This window comes from Populus nigra, chromosome 4, assembly GCF_951802175.1.
Source record: "Populus nigra chromosome 4, ddPopNigr1.1, whole genome shotgun sequence".
Taxonomy (NCBI): Eukaryota; Viridiplantae; Streptophyta; class Magnoliopsida; order Malpighiales; family Salicaceae; genus Populus; species Populus nigra.
This window is the reverse complement of record NC_084855.1, coordinates 13,457,213-13,470,170: the sequence shown is the minus strand read 5'-3', so window position 1 is coordinate 13,470,170 and position 12,958 is coordinate 13,457,213. Positions and strand designations below refer to the sequence as shown.

At 35.3% G+C, this 12,958-nt stretch overlaps 2 protein-coding genes across 3 annotated transcripts; both read right to left on the bottom strand.

Annotated features, from left to right (window-relative positions):
- Positions 1 to 2,120: 2,120 nt before the first annotated feature.
- Positions 2,121 to 4,379, bottom strand: LOC133691980 (pentatricopeptide repeat-containing protein At5g08510). Its single transcript, XM_062112616.1, has 2 exons — positions 2,905 to 4,379; positions 2,121 to 2,800 (listed from the first exon to the last, which is right to left on the bottom strand). Exons 1-2 carry the CDS (start codon positions 3,829 to 3,831, stop codon positions 2,183 to 2,185), a joined length of 1,545 nt encoding a protein of 514 aa, XP_061968600.1. The 5' UTR covers positions 3,832 to 4,379; the 3' UTR covers positions 2,121 to 2,182.
- Positions 4,380 to 4,798: 419 nt separating this feature from the next.
- Positions 4,799 to 11,098, bottom strand: LOC133691979 (U-box domain-containing protein 24-like). 2 transcript variants are annotated; one of them, XM_062112613.1, is made up of 5 exons: positions 10,938 to 11,098; positions 8,877 to 10,229; positions 7,810 to 8,113; positions 6,872 to 7,362; positions 4,799 to 6,275 (listed from the first exon to the last, which is right to left on the bottom strand). In XM_062112613.1, the coding sequence occupies exons 2-5, from the start codon at positions 10,113 to 10,115 to the stop codon at positions 5,280 to 5,282; spliced, it is 3,030 nt and encodes a 1,009-aa protein (XP_061968597.1). In that variant the 5' UTR covers positions 10,116 to 10,229; positions 10,938 to 11,098; the 3' UTR covers positions 4,799 to 5,279. The 2 variants fall into 2 exon arrangements, with proteins under 2 accessions (XP_061968597.1, XP_061968598.1); XM_062112614.1 differs by lacking the exon at positions 10,938 to 11,098 and having other exon boundaries at positions 8,877 to 10,909.
- Positions 11,099 to 12,958: the final 1,860 nt, after the last annotated feature.

The window sequence follows — 12,958 nt, the reverse complement described above, 5'->3', positions numbered from 1 at the left end:
AGTTTGCTTTCTTTGTTTATTAAAAAAAAAAAAACTAAAAGACATAAATGACTCCGTGTAGTAAGACTTGTATTATTATGGATAGATACAGTATAATAATTTTTTCTTCTACTGTATAAGTTAAGGGAGCACAAATTAAAAGGTAAAATTATCTTTTCACGAGTTCATCTGGCATTATTAAATTAATTAGAGTTAAATTAATTATTTTATTTTTTTACATTGAAAAGACTAGAATATCCTTAAAAATAAAAAAACAAATTGCCTAGCATCCAAGTGCTGCTTGGTCTTTTCACTTTTTTAAAAAATAGTAAATAACTTAATAATTTTAGTAGAAATAAATCTTAAACTTATTGTTAGGGTCTTTTTTGTCTTCTCACTATATTTCTTTTATTATTATCGCATGGGATGAGAGGTGATTTAATAATTTACCAACTTTAAATATCATTAAAAAATAATCGGCATGTGCATTGCACCTGCGGGTGTTTATGTAAGGTGCAGGCGGCACATACAACATTACTTGTTAGTCAAAATCCAGATTCTTAGGTGGTGTTGGAAAGTGCTTGCGCGTCCTCTTCATGCTTGGCCGGCCGTTTGGAAAATGGACTGTTGGTTTTTCACAATCGACTTTTTCTTTTTTTTTTCTCTCCTCCTCTAATTTTCAAACCAATCCTTCAATTTTCTAGACCAGCCCTTCAACTTGGTTTTTCTTTGAATTTTATTCCTTTTTTTTAATTATTATTTGCTTTATTTGAAATAATTTATAGAACTCAAATTTTTTTAAATTTCATCATTCTTTAAAAATTTTTCATCTATCAAACTTAGTCTCCAATCTTTTAATTGCTATTTTTTTTAATTTTCTTGATTTATGTTATTTCATTTAATTTTTATACCAAATTTAGTCATTATTCTTTTGATTATTATTTTTTTTTAATTTTAGATGATTATAAATTTTTCTTTGTCATTTTTTGGGGTTTGCTTGCTATGAGTTAAACTAGTCTCATTATCTGGAAAACAAATTTCAAAGATTAACCCATTTTAACTTTGATTTTTTAAGGTTTCTTTTTAAATAATTATTTCATCATTCAATATTATATTATTAGACCTTTAACTTCATGAGTTTTGCCTCTTTTATTTCTATGAAGTTATTATGATTTTATATTTTAAGTCGTAGGCTGGTCAAGTTAACATGAGATGACTCAATCTATTTTTTATTTGTTATTGATTTTTTTCAAGTTTCTCCTTTATTTATTTTGTTTGCCTAAGAGTTGACCTCTTTTGTTTTATTCAATTTCTTTTGTATAGGGTTAGCTAGTTCTCATAAGCTAATCATGTGCTTGGCATGCTAACTAGAGTCAGGTTTTTTTATCCTTTTTTTTTTCAATCCGTCCTTCAATGTTTGTGTTGCTGGTGATTGAGCTTCGAGTTTTTATTTTTTATATTTTATAAGGTTATCCCGTACTTATTCAATTGAATGAGACTAGGTGGCCAATGCATTGACCAATGTTTGCCCAAGAAATTTTAAAGGTTTTAAGTGCTCTTATTGCTTTCTCTTAAGGGAAAAAGTTTTCCTTCTAAAACGAGTATTTGAGATATATATTACATTCATTTTATACATTGGATCCAAATACATAAATAAATATATAAAATGTTTTTATAAACACTTAATTAAGTTATTTAAGTCCTTGCAGTAATAAAAAGTTGACAAGCATTTATTGTTATTTTCTTGCTAATAATTATTGAGGCTTCACTTCTCACTTATAAATCAGGCTTACATATTTTTTTTTATTCATTGTGCAACCTTTTTATTTTGAGTTACTCAAACAAGCTTATTATAGATTGATGTTACTTCGTATTTTACAATTTGATTTTTATATAAAATTCCAAATAGTTTAAGTTTTTTACATTTTATTTATTTACTGTTTAAAAACCAAATCAAATACCTTTTAATATTAGTTTAATTGCGTGCTTATAAAGTGGATTTTTTTTTAAAGCAGCACATTTTTTCAAAGGAGCACACAGCCCTGTATAGTGACAACGAAATGGTAATGATATCGAGTTGATGCAGTGGGGAATAAGTAGAATATTGTGCTGCAGTTGTCGCTAATAGACACCATCAGGTATGCAGCAAATAGGAACCAACAATTCATGGTTCACTTGAAAGAGGGAGTAAAAGACAAACATATCACATCTCTTCCATTAACAGTAACTCTTCAAGTTCAGGTTTAAAATCATCCTCGGTTATTTGTAACTTCATCTTTGTCGAAATCTCATTCAGTAATGCATATATTTCATAATGTCTTGGATGTGATTTATCTTCCACAATGAACTTGTGAATTTCACCTTCTCCTTCGATAACACTATATCCTGCTGCCTTCATGATCTGCCCACCCTTCATAAGCTTTCTAAGCTTCGCAACCCCGTCCCACCGTTGCGCTGATGCATATATATTGCAAAGAATTACATAATTTCCCGGATTCCACGGCTCAACTTGAAAGAGAGATTCGGCAGCTATTTCGGCAAATTCAACATTACTATGGAAACTGCAGGCACCCAGAAGTGTTCCCCAGATTACAGAATCTGGTTTCATTGGCATACTTTTAACGAGATCATAAGCTTCTTGCAGTTCACCTGCACGCCCTAATAGATCAACCATGCAGCCATAATGTTCCAATTTGGGAACAATACTGAAGTTTGTCTCCATTGACTGAAAAAGTTGCCAGCCTTTTGCAACCAAGCCTCCATGAGTGCACGCCAAAATAAGTCCTACAAATGTGACATCATCAGGTTCAATTCCTTCTCCCTGCAATGACATCAACATCATGGGAACAAGTCAACGAGAATCCGAAATTGTGTTTTCCAATAAACTGCTAATACAAAGAGCTAACAAAGAAAAACCATGGTTACCAGCATTTGATCATAAAGCTGCAGGGCCTCATTGCTTCTTCCATGGACAGCCAAGCCCATCATCATAGAATTCCAAGAACACAAATTCCTCCTCTTGCCAATCTCGTTAAACACATGCCTCGCTGCATCAATTTTACCACACCTAGCATACATTTCCAACAAAGTATTGCTTACATACAAATTTTTCATCAGCCCATTGTCTCTTGCGTAACTTTCAATCCTCTCCCCAACTTCCAATGCACCAAGTTTTGCACAAGCTGAAAATACACTAGCAATGGTCACTTCATTTGGCCTAACTTCTTTATCCTTCTCCATCTTCAAAAACATCTCCAATGCCTTGGTGTACATTCCGTTCTGTGAATACCCAGATATCATTGTGGTCCAAGAGACCACACTCCTACTAGGCATCAATTTAAACAATTCCAACGCACCCTCCATATCCCCGCTCCTCGAATAACCCGCAATTAATGAATTCCAAGTGGGTATATCTCTCACAGTCATTTCATCAAAAACTTGGCGTGCCAGCATGAGAACACCCAATTTTGCGTACATGTCGACCAAAGCAGTCAAGGCATAGACATCAAAGTCAAAACCTGATTTTATGAAATGGGTATGGATTACTTTGCCATGAAGAAGGGAATAAAAGGAAGCGCAAGCCGGGAAGAGGAAAGTGAAAGTGAGTTCGTTTGGCGGGCAGCCTTTGAGGAGCATTTGGGAGTAGAGAGAGAGGCATTGGCGAGGTTGGTTCTGAGAGGAGTAGGCTTTGATGAGTTTGTTATAGAGAAAGACGGTGGGGTAAGGACTTCGATTGAACACTTTGTGGGCATAAGGGATGTCAGGGATTCGGAGGAGCTCTACTATGAGAGTTTTCGAGTAATCTATGCCTTTTTTAAGGGTATGGGCATGAATTCTCTTCAATTGGCTCATGCCAAGATAGTGTTCATATATATATATATATATATATAAACAGCATCTATCAGGGGATGCAAATTACAATGCATTAATGAGAATCTCAATAAACTACATAGATTGGGGCTAAAATGTGGAATTTGATTATTTTAAGGTCCTTAAAAAACAGTGGTTTGAGTTTGAGGAACATATAAATTTTCGAAAAGGGCTGAAAATGAGAGATTAACATGCAACTTCAGGTCTGGTGATGCCCCCTACTACGTTAGTTTGATTAGGCAATGTGGGGCGTTGTGAAGGAGGTAAGCAAAGAATCCATCATGAAAGGGGCTTGTTAGCCTTCATGATACATGGCTTCAAAAGAAAAAAACATGATTATAATTTTTTTTTCCTTATGAATACATCAAATTCACATACATAATTAGATAAAAACCTCAATAGAAAAGATTTAGGTAGTGTTTAGTTTTGTAGTAGTTTTTGTGGTTGAGGTATTTTAGAAAACAAGATAAATTTTTACTTGCAAAATAAATAAATAAAAATCTCTAGAAAACAAGTTATTTTAACTTCTACAAAACCAACAAGATTTGAAAAAAAAAAAAAAACAAGAGTTATTTAGATAACCAAAGTTGTTAGTCAAGAAAAACAAAAACTACCAAATGGTTTTTCGAAGAAGACTTTTTTTTTTTTTTTTTGGATTCGAGGAAACCCCACCCCCCGAAAAGCGTACTTTGTGGACCCAGGTGAGTGAGTAAAACCCCGGCTGTCCCAGACTCTTACAAGAGATGCACATCCTGACTCGAACTCGAGACCTACTGTGCAGATCTTCACTAAACTGTCAAAACGAACAAGATAAAGAAGGCAACCAAATGATACCACTTCCTGCAGGTACACATAAACAGGTGCATTACTACTCCCAGCAGAAGCTGGACCACTCTAAGGCTTTTATTTGATTACTACTCTCTCTGTCTAATAAAATAACAACCAAGAATATCAGAAGCTATGCCACAAATACGAGCAAAGAATTCAATTCTAGCAGGAAAAAAAATGAAGAATGATCGGGGTGGGTACAGTAACCAGTCTATCAATGGTTACCTAATCCTGATCTGTCATTTTCTCCTGCAGACAAATCAATAGCTAATTCAACTTTCAACTGTACAAAGTGAACAATTTATGTGGCACTTAACATTAGCCACTTCTAAAAATCCATCTCTCTATCAATATTCTCTCTTCACAAAAAAATGATAGAAAATGTTACGAATTCAGCCCAAGACAACTTATCTGGCATCATCTAGAAGTGAGAAGATGCCCTTCTACAGCCACTTTCCATCCAGCATTGAAAACGTGAAGCCTTACTCATAGCCATGCAGAGGCTTCTCGCTAGAGAATCAAGATGGGATTCATTCCTAGTCATTACTTGTCAGACCTGGAGTACATCTGTATGATTTTGAGGCATTAAACATTGAATTTCTTTAGAAGTAAGAGGACTGTTCATGAAGTACGTTCAAATGAGCAAGTATTCTGGCTGAAAGAGACTTCATTCTGCTGTTACCCCGTTGTGTCAGGTCAACCAAAGGCATCTGCGCAGAGGACCCATACTTTTGTTTTAACTCTGGCAGCCGGAAGATCCTTTCTAGAGTGTTTAGAGCCTTTTCCTGCAGTCTGAGGGATGATGAACCAAGAAATCCAATAATTGGTGGTATGGCATTTGCTTCTGCAAGCACCTTACTACCATTTTGAAGTTTAACGCCATCAATTAATGTCAGCAGGGCATCTAAAGAAGCCTCACAGGTTCCAGGATCTGGATCTTGAAGAACCCTCACAAGTGGTCCAACCGCATCAGCTTCCACAAGGCAAAATGATGATTCAACAGCACATATTCCCCCATGAATTGGGCAGCCAGTTTCAGGTGGAACAGAGAAGCACCAGAATCCCTTGTGCTTGGGTATTGGGCGACTAAGTGCTAGTGAGCTCTCCGAAAAATGAGCAAGAGAAATTGCAGCACATTTCTTCATCATGGTAGTTCCAAAGTCCAGTAGCTGCACTAACACAGGAATTATGCCAGCTTCTGCAGCTCTCTTTTGCCATTCTGGATTTGTTGAAGCAGTAAAATGCCGCATGGCTCCAGTGGCGTTTTCGACTAAGTGATTTTTACGGGGATCACTGTGCTTGCTATCAGGGAGAAATTTAGAGATCACAGGAAGTGCCCCAGCATCCAGAAGCCACTGGGTGATCTGGTGCTTTTCTGGGAGGTTTGAGATAATACCCATCGCATAAGTAATCACTTCTTCAACATTAGAAAATTGGATAATCCGGAGCAAGGTCTCGATGCATTTCTGACCCACATGCTCTAGTATGATGGCTTCATTGCCATCTTCTATCAAGCAATATAACAGCTTCACAGCATTTGCTCTCACATTAGGGTCGTCTAGCTCACATAACCGGACCAAAACTTGCATGGCTGAGCACTGTTATCAAGACAAGTTAGTAACAATATGATGAAACCCTATCTAACAAACATTATAGATAAACTTAAGAATCTGGAGGAACTGAATGGCAGGATAAGACAATAACAGATGGATAAAAAAATCTCAGGTGCTTGCATTTGGCAATTTTCCTGGTCTGACACAGGTTTGTTAAACAGTAAATAATCATCCCATGTATTATCTTGTCTGGTACTTTGTTCATAGCAAGAATAGATTCATCTTTTAAGAACATTATTAAGAAATTGGATCTTGATGGCATTCTGAACACCAGCAGTGTAGAGCCAAATTTGTTAGTAGCCAATCTCTGGCCATAACATTGCATCTATGTATCTAATTACATTTATGCACCGACATTTCTTGTTTTCTTTGAGGAGAAATTACATCTAGTTTTATCACAATCTTTTTGGTATTAGATTTTAGCACATTGTATTGCATGTGGATTGTGCAAAAGTAATTACTATATTAACAGAAATTGTAAATAGCTACTATGCACAATAGCCATGGTCTACTTTTCTTTCCTTTGAATATGCAGTAATATCATCCTAGAACTGGACACACAGACAGAACTTCTTGTGTACCTCTGTCAGCTTGGCCTTGATATTTGATGCTGATGGGGACTGGCACAAGGCATGGAAAGCTAGAAGAATGTTTTGCTGCACATCAGGCCCTGCTAAGTTAATTAATGAGAAGAGCTTGAAAATGTCATCATCAGATTCCAACAAGGAAACCAGCGTCGGGCTGGATTCTTGAGATACTGTTGATACAGCAAGGTGCATGATTGTGGTAGCCACCTGCTCACGTAAACTTGAAGACGAAGAGATGTGCTGAAAGAGAAGGCCAAGTAATGGCTGAACTGCACCTTCTTTAATCATCTGCAGGCCATTTTCAGGTAAGCTTGATAGGTTCTGAAGAGCTTTGACAGCCACTTTTTTCATTGGAATGTCACCACATGATACCAAGTGAAGAAGAGGACCCAGAGCACCTCCTTCAAACAAAGATGCTTTGTTATGATCAGTTAACTCCAATTCCGCCAGAGTTGATGCCATGATCGTTTTCACATCTTCTGGTCCTGCATAAACAGGTCAATAAGCACTTTTGAAATATGAACATGTCTCTCTTCAATCACTCCAAGGCTAGAACATAAATTATTATCATATAAATATTACACTTAGCAGTCATTGGCAGAAACAATTTAAACTCCAGGTTACATTATTGAATTCATACATAGCAAGTTGGTGACCACACATCCAGCATGCTGTTAATATGGCATGTCGAATTTCACTTGGACATCCAGAATTGTATGAATTGACACAAACACATTCAGCATGATTAATTAGGCCCAGTTTGACTCCATATTGTGACAAAGATTTCAGCTCATTTTACGAAGGGCAGCAACTATTCTACAAAGATCTTGCACCAACAAAAATAAAAATAAAAATTGTGAAGGGGAAAATAGATGACAGGCTTAATCAAAATTACATTAAGAAGATTAATACAGTGGTCACATGCAAATCACCTGTGGATAGACGCTGCAGCAAATGTTTGAAGTAATTTGCCTTAGCCATTTGTATGATGTTGGGATCAGAGAACGAAAGATTCTCCAATAGCTCTTGGGCATCTGCGGCAGCTTGATTGTCATCACTGCTTGCCATGGTCACTAAGAGGAGAATACAACCCTGAACCTTTCCAATGCCATCCCTTACCAAGTTACACTTTGACAATTCCAATAGTAATGCCACTGCTAACTTCCTTTCCCCAATACGGCGTCCAAGAGATCGAACAATGGACTCGATTGCATTATCAACATTTGCAACTCTTTCCTGCAACATGTTCCAGATTTTAGGAAAGAATTGCTATCAAGAAACACCTCCTTGATTATCTACCAAGTTTATATGTCAAATATAATTAGGTCGGTCAATACCTTGGATAATTTTATGCGTGTGATTTCAATCTAAATTGAAAAGTTTCTTTATGTTTAGTATTAATGAAGTATTGAAATTATCAAGAATAAATCAATTAATTTAATTCAATGGAATGAACAAATCAGCTATAACATCTCTCTCTCTCTCTGCCCCTCTCCCTCTCCCTCTCTCTCTCTCTCTCACACACACACACACATAACTGATCCGAATTTTAATTAAGCAAGTGGCTCATAAGCCTGCATTGTATTTTCCTATTTCTGTATATGCATATTGTGCATGTGCATCCATGTTCTCTGTCCACATTTGTTTGTATCTGATGGCCACATATTTGCAGTATTTGTGCACATAATTTATGTTTGTTAGAAGAGAGAAGATGGGGAAGGTGGAACAAAAATAACGTGAGCTCAAGGATAAAGAAAATCTATCATTGCAATGAAAGTTTAGCCTCTATAAGAGCTGATTGGAGGTGATGGATCCATGTAGCCAACCCGGCTTGTTTCATACAGAGGTATTGTTGAATGAAGTTGAGCTGAGCTGAAATAAGCACACTATAACTTGCGCTTGCAAATAATCACTATTTAAGTATCTTGCTGTCCTTCATCAGGAATGGAAATAAATAGAGAAAGAGAGAAGACACCATAATAGATCAAGCTTGAAGTACCTTGGCATGATCACTATCTTTTGCAAGAATGCAAAGGATGACTAGAGCACGATTCCTTATATCTGGATTTTTTGCTCCAAGAAGCTGGATAAATTGTGGTATATAATTCTCCAATATCACCCATTCCCGATGTTGGTCTCTTTGTTCACAGAGATCCTCTAACTGTTCTAGGCATTGAAGCACTTCTTCTTCTTCTTCTTCAGATACAAGTTTTGATTTCATGGAAGCAATTTTAATCATGGTGTTTCTATCCTTCCATTCTTCTATTGATTGCCTAAGAGTTTTGTTAGGCCTCAAAATTGATGTGTCTAGAGGGGTCATGGTCAGAGGACACATTTCATGGCCGTCTGCAAGCCATTTTTCTATTGCACTTCTCTCAAATGTCTGTCCCGAAGAGGTCTCCACAGGGTCCTCCATAACATCCCGTGTAATTGGGCAATAAAAAGACTGGAGAGGTTCCAATGGTTGACTACCCAAAGACTTTCGTTTGGTGAAATACTTTATCTCTTTTTCCTTAGGAGACGAAGCAGCATCTGCCCTTTCTAACAAAGCAATTATCTGATCCATTTGTATAGCTTCAGCCTGATCCTTCCTTAACCGGGCATTTTCAATCTCACTCTTGAATTCTTCAAACTCTTTCTTCAATGCAGACCTGTCAGTTGAGATCCCAACAGCCTCAGCTATGTGAAACAGTAATTTATTGGCATAAGAACGATCAACAACCCTCTCCTGTATTCCGGACTCAATTTTCACCAAAATCTCTTCTTCTGCTATAGCAGCCTTGAACTCAGCTCTCTGCATACTATCACGAAGCTTTTCAATCTCTTCAATTATACCGGCTGAAAGATCCAAAGAGGCCAAAGGAAGAAGACCTAGAGCTCGGCTTATCTCTCTTGTGATGTCCTCTAGGTTCTTAATTATCGTCCGAGAATTCATTAGGAGATACACTTTGTTTCTCTTGGTGCAATCAGCAGTCAGCTGCTTTGCAGCTTTAATTTCCTGATTTAGGATCTCAATGGCACTGTTAAGGCTCCTAGAACGACTAATGTCTTTCTTATTCAGCTCTTTTAGAACAGGTGCAACCCTTTCCAAGTAGACAGAAAATTCCTTAAAACTCTCCTTCTTAACAAGGACATTGTTTGCAGCATATACAACCTCCATCATCCCCTCCACAATTTGTGAAAGGCACTCATCAGCTGGAAAAGAACATGCACTAGTAATAACATCTAGTGCCATCATGTATCACTCCTACAAAAGCTAAGAATCAAAACACTCTACTCCCATGAGGTAAAAAAACCCAGTTGCAAAGCAACCGTCTAGACATTTTGATCCAGATCAGGTTTCATAAAATGCCTGCATTCAATTCAGATTATGCACAGATCAACAGAACTACTTGCTATATATATTAGAGCCCATATTGACAAGGAACAGAATGAAAACAAATATTCAGAGGAATTGAAATCATGGCCTCCGCTTGGTTTCTAAGCGTACAAAAGAAATGAAATGCAGACAAATTTAAACCATATGACTATAATCTGTTTGGTTGGGTGAAATACTGATTCAATTATACTAGTTTTTATATCATTTGCAATCCCTTCAAGCCTCCACATGAAGTGCTTAAATCCATTATTAGAATTTAGGTTAGACAACTTCTTTATTCAAAGAGTATCTGAGATGGGTGTTTTCCCTTCATTTTTTTCCCCAACTCTATTTAAGCCACCACATAAAGGGCTTAAATTCACTGAGCTGAGCCTCCATGGCAAATCCAGAAAAACAAAACGCAAGTTTCCATCATAATTGATGATCTTTTCCCACATTTAACCAAACAGAAATATTCAATTTTTTGAAGTTGAGACATAGCCTTGGAGCATGAACATGTGACCAATTTTAAACAAAATTCAACAACAGGAGATAAAGAAAGGTTCAGCTAATCTTTTCTTTAATCAATTCAAAGCTCAAAATGAAATTCAAATAAACATAGTCAAAAGAAACGTTAAATTAGATATATATAAAAAGATCCAACTATAATTATCTTTGAAGCAGAGGGAGAGGGAGAAGGACCTGCTTAGATAGTAAATGCCCATGAAAGTTCACTAGAAGGATCGATTTTCCGGGAAAATGCACGGAATTTGCTGGGAAAGTATAAGCAAGACCCGAAAGAAAACAATAGTGACAGTACAAAATGAGGTAGCATATGTATATAGAGAGAGAAGAAAAAGGAAGCAAAATAAACAAGGAAGAAAGAAGACGACTTTAAAAATATTAGTTTTTGGTAAAACTAATTTAGGTTTCTGAAAAAAAAAAAAGCATAAAAGCACATGTATTTTTATATTTTAAAAGTATTTAAAAAAATAAAAAATTAATTTTTTATTTACTTCAAATTAATTATTTTTAGTATTTTTAAATTATTTTAATATATTAATATAAAAAATAAATTAAAAAAACATTATTTAAATATATTTTTAAACAAAAAATATTTTTAAAAATATTAATTTTTAATAGAACTAATTTAGGTTTTTGAAAATAAAATGGCTTAAGAGATGGGTTTTTTTTATATTTTAAAAATATTTTTGAAAAAAATTATTTTTTTATTTTTATACTTTAAATTACTTATTTTTTATTTTTTGATGTTTTCATATAATTATTATGTATTAATATTAAAAATAAATTTTAAATAATAAAAAAATATTTTTAAACAAAAATAATTTTAAAAGCAACAGTTATTATGATGCCTAATAAATTACTAATATATATATATATACATGAATCTCATTCTTTCGTATAGGATATATAGATGAGAGTATTTTTACATTTCAAAAATATTTTAAAAAAAATTAAATTTTTTTTTTCAAATTAATAAGTTTTTAATATTATTTTAATGTATTGATATGAAAATTAATTTTTAAAACACAAAAAAAAATTATTTTAATACAATTCAAAACAAAAAAAATACTTCAAGAAACAGTTAATAAACTCTCAAACACGTTAAAGACTCTCTCTCCTTCTCTCTTTCGTTTCTGAAATCATGTGTCTCTCTACTTGTTTGATGGTCTTTTGGTTTGACTTTGTTAAATGACTCACTCTTTGTCTTTTTTCTATAGTTTAACTCCTCTCCTGTGTGATCAATATTAGGGCAGTATGGTTGTTAGTTTAAGGACTTGTAGGTTTAATTAAGGTGTGTAAAAACTAATCTAAATATCCATATTAAACTAAAAAAAAATCAGGGCAGCATGTCTTCCCAGTGGTTAGAATAAGCACTACACATTTCAAATTTACAATCTTCTTCTTTTCCTCATCTTTTAACGGATGCCTTGTTTTTTTTTTTTTCTCTAATTATTTTGAAAGCTGATTATTTTTTTTGTGAAAAAAAAAGAGAACAGCTATTGCAAAATTAGGTTAAAACGACGAAATGGTGTAAATTAAATTAATTTTTTGATGTACGAGGAGCAGTTTTGAGATTGCTAGAAGCAAGTCAAGTACTTGTTAATTCTCTGGGTGAGGTGCCAGTCCTTTTGATGCTGTCAAATGAATGTTATTGTGGACAAACCCATAAATATAGATAACCTGTTGAAACCTCGGACTATGTAAATAATTTAGTATAGTTAGTTTTAATCCGGACACTCTTCCTGGTATGAAGGAAAATATAAACATCGATTCATCTGGCGTGGTCAATTAAGTTGTTGTACCCTTGAACTGGTAAGTGAAAGGGAGATTGCTGGCTAGTAAAAGTCATGCATTTAAAGTATTCTCAATTACAAAAGCAATTTTTACATTAAATAATAATGACGACGGTGATGATAAAAAAAAAAAACTCAAGAATTGCTGAATTGAGCCCTTTTGAAGCCTCCTAACCAAGGCAGGCTGCTTGTTAATGGTCCAACCGGGGCTTAGCTAGGGAAGGGAAAAAAAAAAAAAAAAGAGAGAAGAGAAGGGACAGACCCAAACCGAACCCAAAGGTCCAACCAAGGCCGGGAGGAGGAGAAAAGGGGCTGACCCAACCAACCCCTAGCCAGCCATATCATGGGCAAAAGAGGGTGAATGAGGAGGATGAGGTTAGTTGCTCAACCTTGGCCCCGCCGACC

Excerpts from the sequence above, each read along its gene's own strand:
- LOC133691980 (XM_062112616.1), bottom strand. The coding sequence starts at position 3,831 with ATGAGCCAATTGAAGAGAATTCATGCCCATACCCTTAAAAAAGGCATA. Across the intron at positions 2,801-2,904 it reads AGCTTTATGATCAAATGCTG|GGAGAAGGAATTGAACCTGA; the intron begins GTAACCATGGTT and ends ATGTCATTGCAG.
- LOC133691979 (XM_062112613.1), bottom strand. The coding sequence starts at position 10,115 with ATGATGGCACTAGATGTTATTACTAGTGCATGTTCTTTTCCAGCTGAT. Across the intron at positions 7,363-7,809 it reads GCTGCAGCGTCTATCCACAG|GACCAGAAGATGTGAAAACG; the intron begins GTGATTTGCATG and ends CTGTTTATGCAG. Across the intron at positions 6,276-6,871 it reads TCAAGGCCAAGCTGACAGAG|TGCTCAGCCATGCAAGTTTT; the intron begins GTACACAAGAAG and ends TCTTGATAACAG.